This window comes from Megascapheus bottae, chromosome Y, assembly GCF_031878675.1.
Source record: "Megascapheus bottae isolate mThoBot1 chromosome Y, mThoBot2.hap1, whole genome shotgun sequence".
Classification (NCBI taxonomy): Eukaryota; Metazoa; Chordata; class Mammalia; order Rodentia; family Geomyidae; genus Megascapheus; species Megascapheus bottae.
The window spans coordinates 594,230-612,808 of NC_143548.1; the positions used below are offsets into that span (position 1 = coordinate 594,230).

Below are 18,579 nucleotides of genomic sequence, written 5' to 3' on the forward strand. Positions count from 1 at the left end.
GGCGGGCTACCCATAAGACCCAGCACCCCACCAAGGGAGGCAGGGCTGCCCCAACTCCCACCCGCCCAATGGGCTCAACCCCCAGCCCTCTGACTGGAGACTGACAAGTGGAAGGACCCTAAGACTCAGCACCCCACCAGGGGAGGCAGAGCTGTCCCAGCTCCCACCCACCCACCAGGCTCCTCACCCAGGGCTTTGGGACCCTGCCTTACAAAAGTGGGTAGGGGGTGCGGGTAAATAGGAGCCAGCATCTGCCCCCCCTCAATTCTCTAGCGGGGCATCCTCCAGCTGGGAATCCTGAGCAAGACACCACTGAGGGCCCCCCCCCCACAGTCACAGACTCTGACAAAGCAGGGGAAACACAGCAGGGATATGAAGGGCCCACCAGCAGCCAAGCTCCCCTTCTGAGAACCAAAAAGGCGAGGCTCTGCCCTTGGAGCCCACATCCCCAGCTGGACCCTGCCCTGGGAACAGAAGGGCCTCCTGCTGGTCGTCCTGAGAGCTCCTGAAACTCTCAATCCCCACACCCTTGGCTTGGGGCCCCCCCTGGAAGCAGCACAGGAAAACGTCTGCCAACCGCGCTCAGAGGGAAGCTCACAGATCCATCCCATGGTCCACTGTGAGGCCACTGGTTGGCCTAAGAGCTAGTCACGCAGCAACACATAAGTTTTATTCTAATACTTTCCAAACTTTGTACTCAAATACTCTACCTACCTACCCCCTGACCTCTCTCATTCTATTTTTCTATCTCTGGACCTCTGCTCCTCTTTCAACCCTTATACTGCATGCATCTACACTTGATGGCTGTTGAGCAACATGGTATATCTAGGTGTTTAATCATTCTGTAGGCTCAGAGGGACTTAAAGACAATAGAGATTGGATTGAGAGGCTTATTGTTTTGGATATAAATCGCTTATCAGTGAATAATTAGACTAGTTGGTAACTGCACAAAAAGAAAGAGTGATAACACCAATCAAAACTTGTGAACATCTAGAGTCTGCCAGCTACAGAGGTCTAGGTTGGTTATATCTGAAAAACTATAATCGTGTTTAGTATTAATCTTGCTCCCATTTTCAAATGGGCAGAACAAGAAACTCAAGAAAAATGTCAAATCAAGAAACAACATCTCCCACCTCCCCCACCCAATGTAAACAGACAATGGAACAGTCACTGGCAAACCTAGAGGAGAGTCTTCCAAGTACTGTACAAATGCAATTGATAAACATCATTAATGAAAAATGAGAAAATATAAAGAAAGAGATAAGGGAGGAAGCCATAGCTGAACAAGAGGAAACCATAAACAAGGTGATAAGTAAAGAAGAAGAAGCCATAAAGGAGGCCGTAATAAAGGTTTTTCAAAGAAAGATGGATGAATTCATAGAATCCACAAATAAAAAGGTGACCGAACTCCAGCAAATGTTCAAAGAAAATAAAGCTACTGAGCTAACCACTCAAATGGAAATCAAGGAGCTAAAGAAATCCATACATGATCTAAAAGAAGAGATGCAAGGCATCAAAAATGAGCAATTACTAGCAAGAGAGATGAAAAATAAAGTAGATAGCTTTGATAGCAGGTTAGACAATGCAGAGGAGAGAATTTCCGGGGCTGAAGATAATTTAGTTATTATAGAGAAAGAACAGAAAATGAGTCAATCCAAACCTACGAAAAATGAGAGAGTGCTTCAGGAGGTCTAAGATACAATTAGGAAGCCTAATTTAAGGCTAATTGGTATTGAGGAGGGTCTGGAGAAAGAGGTCAATGGTATTGGAAATACACTTCAGGGAATCATCTCAGAGAATTTCCCAAATATCCAGAAGGGCAGACCCATCCAGATACAAGAAGCTTTTAGAACCCCAAACAGACCTGACCAGAAAAGAACATCTCACCGCCACATCGTAATCCGAACTCGATCAGTAGAAATCAAAAAAAGGATCCTAAAGGCAGCCAGGGAAAAGGGTTCAGTAACCTATAAAGGAAAACCAATCAGAATAACCCCAGATTACTCAGCAGAGACCATGCAAGCAAGAAGTGACCAGAAGCATATATGTCATGCCCTTAAGTCAAATAACTACCAACCAAGAATACTGTACCCAGCTAAGCTCTCACTCATAACTGAGGGAACAATAAAAACATTCCATTCCAGGGAAAAGCTGCAACAATATGTCGCAACAAAACCAACACTACAGAGAATTCTGAAAGATGTTCTATACATAGAAAACCAAAATAAAGGCAATATAGGGAAAGAAATGGCACCTAAACAGCATACCACCTAAGGACCACAAGAACTGTCAAGACACAGGCCCAAATAAAAGCTTTTAAAAATGGTAGGATCTAATAAAGATCTCTCAATCCTAACTCTCAATATCAATGGACTCAACTCTCCAATTAAACGGCATAGGCTGTCTAGTTGGATCAAAAAGCAAGAGCCATCATTCTGCTGTCTTCAAGAGACACAACTTACCCCCAAAAAACAAGCATCTTTTGAAAGTGAGAGGTTGGAATAAACTCTATCAAGCTAACAGCCCCCATAAACAGGCTGGAGTTGCCATCCTCATATCAGATAAAATAGACTTCAAACCAAAATTAGTAAGAAAAGACAAAGAAGGTTACTACATACTACTAAAGGGATCTTTCCTCCAGGAAGACATAATGATCCTAAACATTTACACACCCAATTCCGGAGCTCCAAACTTCATCAAGCAAACTTTACTTACACTGAAACCATACATAGATCGAAATACAGTGATTGTCGGTGACTTTAACACACTACTTTCATCTATGGACAGATCAACAAGGCAAAAACTCAACAGAGAAACCTTAGAACTGAAAAACTATATAGACCAACTAGATCTAACAGACATCTGCAGAATATTCCACCCAGCAACAACATAATATACGTTTTTCTCAGCAGCACATGGAACATTTTAAAAATAGATCACATCTTAGGCCATAAAACAAACCTGGATAGATTCAGAAACACAGAAATTATTCCATGCACACTCTCAGACCACAAAGGCATCAAACTGGAACTGAACACACATCTCCACCAAAGAAAACTATGTAACTCATGGAGACTGAACAACACATTCTTGAATCACCAATGGGTCATCGAAGAGATCAGAACAGAAATCCAACAGTTTATGAAATTTAACAGTAAGGAGCACACAAACTACCAACTCCTTTGGGACACAACAAAGGCAGTACTCAGAGGAAAATTTATAGCTCTGAGTGCCTACAACAACAAGTTGAAAAATTGCAAACCAACAAGTTAATGTCTCACCTGAAATCCTGGAAAAGAGCAACAAACCAACCCTCATCCCAGTAGAAGAAAGTAAATTATTAAAATCAAAGCAGAATTAAATGATTTGGAATCCAAAAAAACTATAGAAAGAATCAACAAAACAAGGAGTTGGTTCTTTGAAAGAATTAACATAATTGACAAGCCCTTAGCAAATCTTACCAAAAAAAGAAGAGAGCATATCGAAATAAACAAAATCGCAGATGAAAATGGTAATATCACGACAGAAATTACCAAGATCCAGAATATCATGAGGGAATACTTCTCGATCCTTTATGCCAACAAATTTGAGAATCTAGATGAAATGGATGAATTCCTAGCCAATATTAACATACCCACACTGAACCAAGAAGAACTAAGCCAACTCAACAGGCCTATTTCAAGCTCTGAAATAGAAATGGCAATTAGAGAACTTCACCTAAGAAAAGCCCAGGGCCAGATGGATTCACAGCTGAATTCTATAAGGTCTTCAAAGCAGAGCTCACACCAATACTCCTCAAGCTCTTCAATGAAATTGAAAATGAAGGTTCCTTACCAAACTCATTCTATGAAGCCAGTATAACCCTCATCCCCAAACCAGACAGAGATTCATCAAAAAGAGAGAACTATGGACCTATATCTTTGATGAACATCGATGCAAAACTTCTCAGCAAAATATTGGCCAACCGTCTACAACAACTCATCAAAAAATTATACACTATGATCAACCTGGATTCATCATGGGGAGGCAAAGCTGGTTCCACATACGCAAATCACTTAATATAATTCAACACATCAACAGGAGCAAGGACAAAAATCACATGATTGTCTCAATAGATGAGAAAAGGCATTTGACAAGATCCAACACCCCTTTATGTTAAAAGCTCTGGAGAAACTAGGAATCCATGGAACATTCCTCAATGTAATAAAGGCTGTGTATGAGAAACCTACTGCTAGTATTACACTTAATGGTGAAAATCTAAAGCCATTCCCTCTAAAATCAGGAATGAGGCAATGATGCCCATTCTCTCCACTCCTCTTTAACATAGTACTAGAATTCCTAGCCAGTGCAATAAGGCAAGAAGCAAGCATAAAGGGGATCCAAGTAGGGAAAGAGGAAATAAAACTATCCCTCTTTGCAGATGACATGATTCTGTATTTAAAGAATCCTATAGACTCTACTCCAAGCTCCTTGAGCTGATCCAAAGCTTTGGAAGAGTAGCAGGCTATAAAATCAACCCCCAAAAATAAACTGCCTTCCTTTATGCCAACAGTGAGAGGAACGAGGCAATAATCAGGAAAGAAACTCCTTTCACAATAGCCTCAAAGAAAATAAAGTACCTAGGAATTAGCTTAACTAAGAATGTAAAGGACCTTTTTGACGAAAACTTTAAAACCATAAAAAAAGAAATTAAAGCAGAACTAAGGAAATGGAAAAACCTCCCATGCTCCTGGAATGGAAGAATCAACATTGTGAAAATGACAATCTTGCCAAGAGCTATCTACAAATTCAGTGCAATACCCATCAACAACCCAATGTCATTCTTTAAAGAAATAGAAGAGGCAATCCAAAATTTCATATGGAATAATAAAAGACCCCGTATAGCAAAAACACTTCTTAGCAGAAAAAACAGCGCTGGAGGAATTTCAATTCCAAACTTTAGACTCTATTACAGAGCTATAATTCTCAAAACAGCTTGGTACTGGCACAGGAACAGGCCTGAAGACCAATGGAATAGAACTGAGGACCCAGATATTAAACCACAGACCTATGGCCACCTAATCTTTGACAAGGGAGCCAAAAAAATAGAATGGAAGAAAGACAGCCTCTTCAACAAGTTGTGCTGGCAGAACTGGTTAAGCACCTGCAGAAAACTAAAGCTGGATCCTTTTTGTCACCTTGCACTAGAATTAACTCCAAATGGATCAAAGACCTGTAGGTAAAAGCTGACACACTGAAAACTCTACAGGAAGGAATAGGAGATACACTAGGCCTCCTTGGCACAGGTCGAAACTTTCTTAATAAGGACCAAGAATCACAACAAATCAGAGAAAGGCTGGATAAGTGGGACTGCATTAAACTGCAGAGCTTTTGTATGGCAAAGGACATAGCTAGTAAACTAATCAGGAAGCCTACAGAGTGGGAGAAGATCTTCACCAACCAAACAATGGACAAAGGCCTCATATCTAAAATATATCAACAACGCAAAAAATTGAATCACTCCAAAACTAACCTACAAAGTAATAACCATCCCATTAAAAAATGGCCCAAAAACTTAGAGTCTTCTCTGAAGAAGAAACAAAAATGGCCTATAGACACATGAAGAAATGCTCCACATCTCTGGTCATAAAAGAAATGCAAATCAAAACAACTCTAAGATTCCACCTCACTCCAGCTAGAATGGCCAGGATCAGGAAAACGAATAACAACAGATGCTGGAGGGGATGTGGCCAGGAGGGATCACTACTACACTGTTAGTGGGAGTGCAAACTCGTTCAACCACTATGGAAAGCAGTGTGGCAGTGCCTCAAAAGGCTAAACATAGAACTCCCCTATGACCCAGCAATTCCACTACTTGGCATTTACCCAACTACCCAGAAACTAAACCCACTAGCACAACAATGTTCATTGCAGCACTATTCACCATAGCAAAGATATGGAACCAACCTAGATGTCCCTCAGTTGATGAGTGGATCAACAAGTTGTGGTATTTGTACACAATGGAATTCTATGCTGCTGTCAGAAAAAATGACATCGCCCCATTTGTTAGGAAATGGAAAGACTTAGAAAAAATCATATTAAGTGAAATAAGTCAGACTCAAAGGAACTTAGGCTCAATGGTTTCCCTCATTTGTCATAATCAGTAGAAACCTTGGGCTCTACTAGCAGAGATTTGCAATAGAGCAAAATCTTGATACATAAGGCCATATAATGTGAAGCTAATTGAAAGGACCTCCAGGATAGTGAAACAAAAGCCATATAATGAATGATTGTTGTCCTTAATGTACTATGTTGTCTCTCATCTCCTTTGCTGTCCCTTGGTTATCTCATATTGGTATAGTATCTCCCTTTGTTATCTGATATATTGAATTTATTTGTATTTGGATATTTGAAATTTGATAGGGAAGGGGGGAAACAAAGACAGGTGGGGGGTTTGGGGGGGGAGGGAAACGGGTACCAAGACATGTGAAAGGGTATCAATGTATGTGAATTAATGCACCTTCTATCTGGCAAATATCATGTAACCCTTTTACTAATTACAATAAAAATAAAATAAAAAAACTGATTTACATAGTTTATTAAGACCAAAAATTCTCAGAAAGACCTCTTGTTTCCATGTCTGATTGTTGAATTCGTTAGTCCCGTCTCATGTGCATATCTGCTGAATGACTGTGGTCCACTACTGGTAATGAAAACTGTTCACTAGTTGTTACACAGGAGGGAAACTTAACTATGATGGTTCCCTATGACCCACAATCCAAACCCTGGGCATTTCGTGAAATGTCCAGAAGGGTGGCCTTGCTGAGGGTCCTAGCACAATGATGTTCACTACAGCATTATTTCATATGCCTTAAGTATGAAACCAACTGAGAGGTCTCTAAGTAGGGATTCAAGCCACGGAGTATTGATACACAGTGCTATTCTCCGCTGCCATTCAAACTAATGACAGCACCCCAATCTGAACCCAAATAGAGGAGCAACGAAACAAATCATGGTACGTGAAGTATGGCAGAGCCAAAGCCTCATGATGAATTTGCACCAGCTATTAAAAGAAAGGATTCTCAGCTGGGAGATTCTCACAGAAAGAGAGTGCTTCCTTAGCATGCATTAAGCCTTGGGTTTGATACCACAGGACCACAGAACTCGTGGTGTGGACGAAGTGGAAGAGCTCTAGTTGGATAAACCCGAGGAGTCCTGCCAAGGCCGTGAGATCACTGACCAAGATTGGCCAAAAGCAAAAAAAATGTTAAAAATTGCAGAATGGATTTTTCTAGGGTCAATTTTCACATGATCACACACTTTAAAATATATACTCAGAAGACATCCAGTCTAATTCTCAGAAGCTGTCCATATGTTTGTTATGTTTCTATGGATAATAAGTTTAAGAAAGCCAGCTCGTCTCACCGGTAGTTGCCAATGGGCTATTTTATCACTGCCATATCCCTGGTAGTTGCTTGTTGCACTTTGGCTGTCCAGAGAGATATATTCAAGTTTCCTTTCCCTAGGAATGTGAGATAATGCTAATCCTCATTCATTCCCTTTCAGAAATGATTCATCAGGCAAAACACATTGGTTCCAGGTTTTACTTCAGTTTTAATGAGTTACAATATTAAATGTATTATGACTCTCAGGACATGAATGGATTTTCATTTACATGGTCAACTCTCCCCAATTTCTTCGGAAAATACCTGGCTCACCCCGAATCCTCATCACAGAACCCAGGGGCCTTTACATTACCTCTTTTGACTGGGAAAATACAGGCAAGGAAAACCTGATGGTGAACTTAAGGAAGTGCCTAGGTTTCTCTTAGGAAGACAACCACTTTGTTCTTTCCAGTGCAGTCGGGTTTGTATTTGAGTATCTACAGACACTTTCAACCCTATTCTTCCAAATGAGAACATTGTTGTAACTCATTTCCTCTCAGTTCCTTCTTTGGAAAGTTTGTCAACAGTCTGAGAATCATTTCTTGCCTAATATTTATCATGCATAACTCTGTCAAAGTTTGCATGAGTGATTGACAATCCCCACTGTGTGTATGACTGCTTGTGACACTTAACTGCAAGGAAACACCTGACAGAAAATGGCATCCAAAATTGATTGAGTGTAGTGAAAAGATGCACTTCCATAAAAGGTTACAGCTAAGTGGTGAGAATCTGGCAAGTAGAGGGCTCTCAAGGAGAAGGAAAGTTTTTGTGTTTGACCACGTACAGGTATTTTTACAAAGTGCTTAAGGTAGAGTGCACTCACAGTAACCCAAGATTCTCTCATGCCTTACATGCTCAGTCTAGTTTCCATTGTAGCATATGTGTAAATTGCACCACAATCTTCTTCTATTGGTATTCCTTTGCATTCCTTTGGTGCCATGGATTACTCTTCACAGTTACATGACATTGAATAAGGTTTTGGAAGTTCAGAGATGGGAAAATACTCATCACAAGTGCATTTGAGAAGTTTAGTGTTCCCCCAGGAAAGTTTGATCTCGTTGTTTCTCTGATTTTCATGGTTAAAATGTGATTCCTTCGGGGAATGACCCTTTTTTGCCACCAAGATTCCTTGGGTTTTACTATAAGCAGTACTTGTGGGATTCCTCCCGATAGTCTGATCACAAGTGCAGCTCGATGGGTGAAATCTATCATAAGGCAATCATGGCTTGGAATGGTGTGGAACCAGTAGTCTACAGGAAGTATCTGCATATTCTGTACTGGCAGCAGCCTAGACAACAGAACAGCAGCCAATCCTCTGCCAGAGAATGAAGTTGGACATTTGGGACAATTTAGCTCCTCATTCCCAAATCTCTATGAACAGGTGGCCAGAATCCTATTCAAAGAAGCTACCTAGAGGTCTCATTCACCCATGTTGTTAGTTCGGGAGGGAACTGGAAGTCACCATGGAATTCATGAAACTGTTATCCTCAGCAGAATTGTGGCACCCTCCTTGATGTAGAGCAGCTATGAATATGAGTGGAAAGATTCTCATTAATTTTTTTGTGTAATCAAAGTGGATTCCTCATCAAAACTGAGAAGGAATGGACTCTCACATCCTTCATGAAAGTATTGGTTCAGCACAATGGAGATGGTAAATTTTGCCGAATACATAGGGGCTCTACTTAGTGCAGGTCAGTTTCTTTCCCGTTATGCTTTTAACCTGCCAACAGATGTGTTTTAGAACAGTCCACGTTTGCTGAGTGTGTCTGGGCTGAGTTGCTACACGGTATTTGTCAGTACAAATGTACATTAATCTTTGAAATTCTCTGCTTCTCTGTCATTACAAACATGGATATGCATGATTTCTAAGACCCTCATTGGGACCACTGTAAGCAAGACTATGAAAAGAATATTCAAAGTGCAAGATAGCTTCATTAGTGGTACCACTAACACCATCTGCACGGATGTCCCGTTCATTATGAAGATAGAAACAATATCTTTGGGCAATGTGTGTATGTGTACTAGAATACATAGAGGACATCATACAAGACATTTTGAGCAAGAGCCTGAAGAGACGTTCCATCTTGGCTTTTCAGGAAGTCCAGTTGTCAGCAGGTATGAGTTCCATGAAATGTCTCGACACAGGTTATGTTTCAGACATCTGACCCCATTGTCAACCTATGAATGAAGGCAATCTGTTGTTGCTTCGATGCTGTACCGAAGGCTCAGAGCGTGCCTGTAATTCTATTTCTGCTGGGTAGGTTAAATCCCCTTATGGGTCCCACATGTATACACTGGGCATAATGAAAAATTCACTGGTGTTGTGAAATTCGGTGTCGTTAATGGCCTAAGATCCCTCCCTAATTCCTGAACTGGACCTCACTTGGGTATTGAGATGTGTTGGGTTTCAGATTGTATCTGTCTGCTTTCCTGTGTATCAGTTCAAAAAAGGATAACCTCTGTGAAACCCTTGTGGAAATCCAAATTGCCATTGAAGTACATCATGTTCCTATGACACTGCCATAAATTTAGGTGATGGTTGTCCAATAAAAAATTCACTGCTTGCACAAAGAATCCATAGCTTGATTGCCCCTTTGTGCCAGTTTCCCTCCTATAACCCCTGACATTTCAAACAAACTCCACGGAGTCAGAAACTTGTTTTTTTCTTTCTCAGCAGGATCCAATCATTAACATACATTGAGGTCTCTCTCGTCAATGAGGTTGTGTGTGTGTGTCTGTCTGTCTGTCTGTCTGTCTGTCTGTCTATCTGTCTGGTGTGTGTGTGGGTGTGATGGGTGTCTCTCTGTTTCTCTAATTTGTTTGACTGTATTCACTTCATTCCTCTCTTCCATGCTCAAATTATACATGTGGGAGGAAAAGTACATAATTGCTTCTTATACTAGAAAGATGCTTTCAGTCCAGCTCCTGATCACTCTGTTTCGGGTTTCTCAAGGCTCAATCCCTACCAGTGGTGACACAACACCACTCCTGACTTTTTCGGTGTATTTGGTACTGAGTTTATGCCTGTAATCAAAGTGACTGAAGGGGATGAGATCTGAGTAAAGCAGTTCAAAGGCAGCCCAGTCTTTGAAAGCAGAGAGATTCTTATTTTCCTTATTCAGTAGAGAAACAGAAAGTAGGGTTGTTTCTCTAAAGGCAAGGTGGTTCCCCCAGCTGAAGAAATCGAGAACCATACCCAGGCCAGAATCAGTATAGCAGGGAACCGTGGAGCCACAGATCAGTGACAGCCCCGAGAACCATAATACACCCCTAGGAAACACACATAACTACAACATAGAAAACAGGATAAAAAGGGAGGCAGACAGACAGAGTTTTGACATATACATGTGGGCCGGGATTCACCATAGTGTGAACTTCTCTTGTAATAAAAACCTCATTGTGATACTCGTTTGGATATCCTCCTCTACTTTACTGTTACGTTACATGAAGAGAATTCAAGGTAGCTTATAGGAAGATAAGAACAAATAACCGGGAAATATGCATGGAAGCCCAAACAAAGTTTTGCTGAAGATTTCATATTTAATCTTCATCTGGAAACCCAGTCCATCCTTATCCCAATGTATCTTTCATGGTAACAGATGTTTGGACTTGTATTAAGATTATGGTTCAGTAGGCACTTTCAAGGTCCAGAGAAATTTCCTAATGCATAATTAATTCACACACCAACGTCTTTACGTTTTGAATTTTCCAATTTCCCAGCTATATTTGTTTGAAGGCTGAAGTGAATAATTAATGAATACGCAGTGAATGACACGACAGCCTATGCTGCAGAGATACCAGTGAGATATTGGCAGAAGTAATTAGAAATAATGGGTGGTTGAGGTATGCACCCTAGTAGAACCTTGTGTGAAAATGAGTCACAGCAATCCTTTATCAGCTGAATTCTTGCCTGTGCCTACCAATGTCAGACAAGAAATGGACGGGAAGTGTAAGAAGGGCCAGTTGTCCTCTTTTGGATGGGAAGGGGTGTGTCCGTGGACATAGGCGGAAGTGGGCGGGACTTCCTGGATGTGCACCCCGGAAGTGAGGAGGCTGACCTGCATTACAAAGCTGGGACCCCTCCCAGCGGCGGCCCCACACAGAAGGAAAGGTTGCCAAGGGAAAACTGCATGCTGGGTCTACTGCCTTCCCAGTGAAGAAGGGATCCCACACTGCTAGGTTCACTGGTGAGTCTGGAAACTTTCAAAGACCCATGAGACTCTTCGCTTTTCGTCCTTCTTTCAACTCCACCATGTGTATGTTAGCTGCTTGCCACGTGGGTTTTATCTTGAATATCACTCTCTAAATACTAGGTTTCTCCCTTCTTCCCTATGTGTCACCAGCTAGTGCCCAGAGTTTCCTTAAAGTAGGCACTGAGAGACCCGTAGCTAGACTATTCCTGTCCACCCCTGACACAAGTCCCTCCATTTTATATAAAACAGAACCAGAAATACCGCCAGCTGGAGTGTTTCAAGTTATGCTCGATTGTGAAAGACAGGGCAGGACGTACCAGGCAGGTGTTCGTGATTAGGACTGCTAGAACTGTGTGCCCAGATAAGAAAGGGAGTTTCTGATAAGGAAAGCATCTTGGGACCAGGCACGGGAGGCGTCAGCCTTCTCGGAGCCAGAGGAAAATTCCACTGCGGTCCCCTGGGTGAACTCATAGCCTTATTTGAATGGACCAATCCCTACCCTGTAACTATGCTTCTGCTGCTGTAACCATGCTTCAGCTACCCATAAATACTCAACTGTCCCCCGCCCAGGCGCGCAAGTCTTCTGAGAGACTGTGTCGCCCCAGGCGCCCGTGTTCCGGAATAAACCTCTTGCTACTTGCATCCGACTGCGTGGTCTCGCTGATCCTTGGGGAGGGTCTCCCAAGAAGGACATCCCGCAGAGGCGGGGGGTCTTTCAATTGGGGGCTCATCCGGGATAGGAGACCCCTACCCAGGGACCACCGACCCACCTACGGGAGGTAAGCTGGCCAGCATTCTGTCCTCTGTGTTGTACCTGTTTTGCTTTGTGTTAATTGTGCTTGCGATTCTGTGACCCGGCCGTGTCAATCTGTATTCTGGCGGACCCGCGGAGGAGCTGACGAGCTCGGACTCCCGACCGCGGCCCTGGGAGACGTCCCAGAGGCATCTGGGGTCAGATTTCTGGCCCAACCGGTTTTCGTTTTCAGGGCTTTGCCTCGATCTGAGGACTCTTTAGTCCTGCTGGCAGGGGAAACATCTGGATCCCCTCCAGACACTCGTTTACTTTCGGTTTTGCACCGGAGCCGCGCCGCGAAGTGTGTGTTGCCTTTTGTGTCTGTTAATATTTGTTCTCACTGTGACGAGACTTGGACTGACTACTGACATGGGACAGACCGTAACCACCCCTCTGAGTTTGACCCTACAGCACTGGAAGGAGGTCCGGACAATAGCCAGCAACCAGTCGGTGGAGGTCCGGAAAAATAAGTGAATGACTTTCTGTTCCTCAGAGTGGCCGACTTTCGGAGTCGGCTGGCCACTAGATGGCACTCTTGACCTAACTATTATTTCACAGGTCAAGTCTAAAGTGATGAACCCAGGACCGCATGGCCATCCCGACCAGGTGCCTTATATTGTCACATGGGAGGCCCTGGTCTCTGACCCCCCACCCTGGGTGAAGCCCTTCCTATTTAACACCAAGCCTATTGTGACCCCCTCTGCCCCTGCTTTGCCTCCTCCTCTTCCTCCGTCTCCTGTCTTCCATCCTCCAGGACATTCCTCCCTATACCCAACTCTGGTGTCCAAGGAACAGGAGGGACACAAGCAGCAGCAGCCCAGTAAGGTCCTGCCTCCAGAGGAAGGAATCCTGGTGGATCTCATGGCAGAGGAACCCCCTCCATATCAGGGGCGAGGGCCTCCTCCTCGGCCATCAGGAGAAGGAGCCCCACAACTTCCGCCATCCAGGAACCCCACGCCCTCCCCGGTGGCGGGACGGTTGAGGGGACGCCGTGAACCTCCCACCAAGCCAGCGTCCTCTCAGGCGTTTCCCTTGCGGTTGGGCGCCAATAACCAGTTACAATACTGGCCCTTTTCAGCCTCAGACTTATATAATTGGAAGAACAATAACCTCCCCTTTTAGCAAAGATCCTTCCAAACTAACTTCATTAATAGAGTCTATTCTAGTAACCCACCAACCTACGTGGGACGACTGTCAGCAGCTGCTGCAGGCCCTGCTTACTTCAGAAGAAAGGCAGCGCGTCTTTCTGGAAGCCAGAAAGAATGTTCCTGGTGACAACGGGCGCCCTACTCAAATGCCTAACGAGATATATGCTGCCTTTCCTTTAGGATGCCCAAACTGGGATTTCACTACTCCTGAAGGTAGAAACCATCTAGTCCTTTATCGCCGGTTGCTTATTGCGGGTCTCCATGGGGCCTCGAGACACCCTACTAATTTGGCTCAGGTTAAGCAAGTAACCTAGAAAGGAGAGGAGTCCCCCGCAGCCTTCTTAGAACGCTTAAAGGAGGCATACCGTGTGTATACCCCGTATGATCCTGAGGACCCGGGACAGGCCACTAATGTTGCCATGTCCTTTATTTGGCAGTCCGCTCCAGATATCAGGAAGAAACTAGAGAGACATGATAACTTGCAGAACCTGTCCCTCCAGGAGTTGCTCAGGGAAGCGGAGCGTATCTATAATAAGCGGGAGACTCAGGAAGAAAGAGATGAGCACCTAAGGAAAGAAGCAGAGGAAAGAGAAAGTGCTAGGGACCGCAAGCAAAACAAGGAGATGAGCAGATTACTGGCCAGGGTAGTGACAGGACAGAAACAGAACAGACAGGGGGGAAATAGACGGGGCCCTCGTGGGGTCGAGAAGGGCCAGTGCGCCTATTGCAATGAAAAAGGACACTGGGTCCGCAGCTGTCCTGAGAAGCCTAAAGGACCTCGGATACCCAAGTCTCAGACCACCCTCTTAACCCTGGACGATTAGGGGAGTCCAGGCCAGGAGCCCACTCCCCCTGAGCCTAGGATAACCTTGACTGTAGGGGGGCAACCGGTCACCTTCTTGGTAGATACGGGAGCCCAACACTCCGTGTTAACCAACACCCCCGGCCCACTGAGTGGAAAGTCCGCGTGGGTGCAGGGAACTACTGGTGGAAAGAGGTACCGGTGGACGACAGACCAGAATATACAACTGGCAACGGGTAAGGTGACCCACTCCTTCCTACATGTTCCTGACTGCCCATACCCCCTTTTGGGAAGAGATTTACTAAAGGCACAAATCCATTTTAAGGGAGATGGGGCACACATCGCTGGCCCCCAAGGGCAACCCCTACATGTACTCACCCTGAATGTAGAAGACGAATATAGAATATATGAAAAGGAAGGGGAAAAAGGAACTTTACCTGCATCTTGGCTTCAAGTATTTCCCCAAGCCTGGGCGGAAACAGGAGGAATGGGACTGGCTAGACATTAAGCACCCCTTGTTATTATGCTAAAGGCTAACTCTACTCCTATTTCAATAAAGCAATATCCAATGTCACAAGAAGCCAGGCAGGGGATCAGGCCTCACATCAAACGCCTATTGGATCAGGGAATACTAGTGCCCTGCAGATCCCCCTGGAATACTCCCTTGTGGCCAGTAAAGAAGCCGGGGACAAATGATTACCGCCCAGTCCAGGATTTGAGAGAAGTTAACAAAAGAACAGAGGACATCCATCCTACTGTACCAAATCCATACAACCTATTGAGTGGGTTGTCCCCAACGCATACATGGTATACAGTATTAGATCTGAAAAATGCCTTCTTTTGCCTGAGATTGCACCCCAATAGCCAGCCCCTTTTTGCCTTTGAATGGAAAGATCCCGAATTGGGAATATCAGGACAATTGACCTGGATTAGATTGCCACAGGGATTTAAAAATAGCCCCTGTTTAATGAGGCGCTGCACCGGGACCTGGCAGACTTCAGGGTGCAGCATCCTAATTTGATACTCCTCCAATATGTGGACGACCTAATGTTGGCAGCTCAAACCGAACGGGATTGTAAACTGGGGACTGAGGCTCTCTTACAGACCCTGGGAATTCTGGGATATCGGGCTTCGGCCAAGAAGGCCCAACTTTGTTCAAGAAGTCCACGGAACTCGACCGGACCTGACTGACTGTCCTCTTCCCGATGCTGACTTCACTTGGTTCACGGATGGCAGCAGTTTTCTGGAGAATGGAGAGCGAAAGGCAGGAGCTGCGGTTTCCACCGAGACTGAGGTAATTTGGGCCAGAAAATTGCCTCCCGGAACTTCAGCCCAGAGAGCGGAACTCATTGCCTTGACTGAGGCCCTCTGGATGGCAGAAGGTAAGAGACTCAATGTCTATACAGACAGCCGATACGCCTTTGCCACTGCCCACATACATGGAGAAATTTATAGAAGACGGGGCCTACTAACCTCAGAAGGAAAGGACATTAAAAATAAGGCAAAAAACTGAGTATCATGCATTGTCCAGGCCACCCGAAAGGGGAATCCCCAGAGGCAAGGGGAAATCGCCTGGCAGACAGCGAGGGAAGCCGCACTTCAAGGGACCTCACAAGTACTAATTTTGCCTGTGGCAGAGAAAACACCAAGGGATCCTCCTCCACTCCAGTATAGCCCAGAAGACATCGAGTGCCTTAAGAAAATGGGGGCTGTTTACAACTCCAAATTGGGACAGTGGATTTTTGATGACAAAATAGTGTGGCCTAAGAAATGGACCTTTAAAATAATATCTGAACTTCACAAAATGACCCATTTGAGTAAAAAGAAAATGAAGACCCTCCTCAGCCGAGAAGAAAGCTTAAGCTACCTCCTGGGAGAGGATGAGGCCCTGCAGCAAGTGACCAATCAGTGCACTGCGTGTGCCCGAGTCAACACAGGACGAGCTAAGGTTGGAATTGGAACAAGAATAAGGGGACACCGCCCGGGTGTCCATTGGGAAATTGATTTTACTGAGATTAGACCTGGACAGTATGGCTATAAATATCTCCTGGTATTTATAGACACCTTCTCTGGATGGGCGGAGGCGTTCCCTACTAAAAATGAAACAGCCAGAGTAGTGACCAAGAAATTACTGGAAGAAATTTTCCCCAGGTATGGCATGCCCCAAGTGTTGGGAACGGATAATGGGCCAGCGTTTGTCTCCCAGGTAAGCCAGTTGGTGGCCAAATTACTGGGGATTGATTGGAAATTGCATTGTGCCTATAGACCCCAGAGTTCAGGACAGGTAGAGAGGATGAATAGAACAATAAAAGAGACCTTGACCAAATTGACATTAGCAACCGGCCTAAAGGATTGGGTGGCCTTACTCCCCCTAGCCTTATATCAAGCCCAAAATACCCCCGGCCCACATGGATTAACTCCCTTTGAAATTATGTATGGAGCACCTCCCCCAGCTGTTAATTTTTTTGATCCTCATATTTCCAATTATGCTAACAGTCCTTCTTTGCAAGCCCACTTACAGGCTCTTCAGATAGTCCAGAAGGAAGTTTGGAGACCCCTGACAGCTGCTTACCAAGAACAACAGGACAAGCCCATTGTCCCACACCCTTTCCAGGTTGGAGATTCCGTGTGGGTGCGGAGACACCAGACTAAAAACTTTGAGCCTCGCTGGAAGGGACCATACATAGTCCTTTTGACCACCCCCACGGCCCTCAAGGTGAACGGGATTGCCTCCTGGATTCACGCCTCTCACGTAAAGGAAGCTCGTCAGGAAGATTCTACCAACCAGAAATCAGGATGGAAGCTGCATCGCACTTCAAACCCCCTAAAGATAAGACTTTCTTACTGTTAATCCTTCTTTGCATAGTCCCCTCATTCCCCACGGAAGGGAGTCCTCACACTCCTAAGCCTTTAACTTGGCAGTTAATATCCCAAACTGGAGATGTTGTGTGGGCCCTTCCGGGACTCACACACCAGGTTCATGGTGGCCTAACCTCACCCCTGACTTCTGTCAGTTAGTGGCAGGAGTAGATGGGGGGGGGTGGGATGTAGCATATTATGCCCCCACCGCTCTCCCTACGGACGAGTGCCCTAGCACCTGGGAGTTCAGGGCCAATAATTTTTATGGGTGTTGCGGACCCGACAAAAGAGAGTGAGACAGCCTTAATTGAATGAAAGATTCCATTCAAGGGACTATAAGAAAATGGAGGAATGAGAGACCCCTAGCTAGACTATTCCTGTCCAACCCTGACACAAGTCCCTCCATTTTATATAAAACAGAACCAGAAATACCACCAGCTGGAGTGTTTCAAGTTATGCTCGATTGGGAAAGACAGGGCAGGACGTACCAGGCAGGTGTTCGTGATTAGGACTGCTAGAACTGTGCGCCCAGATAAGAAAGGGAGTTTCTGATAAGGAAAGCATCTTGGGACCAGGCATGGGAGGCATCAGCCTTCTCGGAGCTAGAGGAAAATTCCACTGCGGTCCCCTGGGTGAACTCATAGCCTTATTTGAATGGACCAATCCCTACCCTGTAACTATGCTTCTGCTTCTGTAACCATGCTTCAGCTACCCATAAATACTCAACTGTCCCCCGCCCAGGCGCGCAAGCCTTCTGAGAGACTGTGTCGCCCCGGGCGCCCGTGTTCCGGAATAAACCTCTTGCTACTTGCATCCGACTGCGTGGTCTCGCTGATCCTTGGGGAGGGTCTCCCAAGAAGGACATCCCGCAGAGGCGGGGGGTCTTTCAGCACCATGATCAATGCACAAGTTTATTGTAACCCACTTCCTGTCCAGACTTCACAATGTCCATTTTGCTCCCCCCTTACGGGACCTCTTCCTTTTCCTGACATGATTTAGTGGGTGAGCGCAAACACAGGACTTCTTGGCTCTGGCTCTGGTTCATATTTCAAAGGCACATAAATTAGCTTTGGTGGACTTCCGACTCAGTTCGACAAACTGGACTGATTGCAGCTTGAAAATAAAAACTGTGACTAAGCCACTAATGACAAGTATTTCAGCACATCTTTCACAGATGCATGTGTTGAGATAAATATCAAATTTAATGGGAAAGTTTTGTGAGTATTTCTCTCTCACTTCTAAACATCTTAGAGTTTAATTCATCTGAACTTTATGCTACTTGCCTTGGCTATTTGCCCGGCAAGTGTTGTACCTTCTTGAAGCTGCGGACGCTTGGTGGAATACGATTTACTACCCTTAT

At 44.7% G+C, this 18,579-nt stretch overlaps 2 protein-coding genes across 2 annotated transcripts; both read left to right on the top strand.

The window, feature by feature from the left end:
* Positions 1–12,983: 12,983 nt before the first annotated feature.
* Positions 12,984–16,034, top strand: LOC150040179 (uncharacterized). The gene is given in 4 exon segments (XM_090327309.1): positions 12,984–13,520; positions 13,522–14,814; positions 15,418–15,742; positions 15,892–16,034. Coding segments are annotated over 4 exon segments (2,298 nt in total).
* Positions 16,035–16,062: 28 nt separating this feature from the next.
* On the top strand, positions 16,063–17,211 carry LOC150040180 (uncharacterized). Its single transcript, XM_090327310.1, has 2 exons — positions 16,063–16,511; positions 16,857–17,211. The coding sequence occupies exons 1-2, from the start codon at positions 16,063–16,065 to the stop codon at positions 17,209–17,211; spliced, it is 804 nt and encodes a 267-aa protein (XP_090183436.1).
* The last annotated feature ends 1,368 nt before the right edge of the window (positions 17,212–18,579 follow it).

What these genes read in the sequence shown, in the direction of transcription:
- LOC150040180 (XM_090327310.1), top strand. Translation starts at nt 16,063, where the DNA reads ATGGGGGCTGTTTACAACTCCAAATTGGGACAGTGGATTTTTGATGAC. An exon ending in CTGGAAGAAATTTTCCCCAG is followed by an intron (nt 16,512 to 16,856) that starts GTATGGCATGCC and finishes TTATGCTAACAG; the next exon opens with TCCTTCTTTGCAAGCCCACT.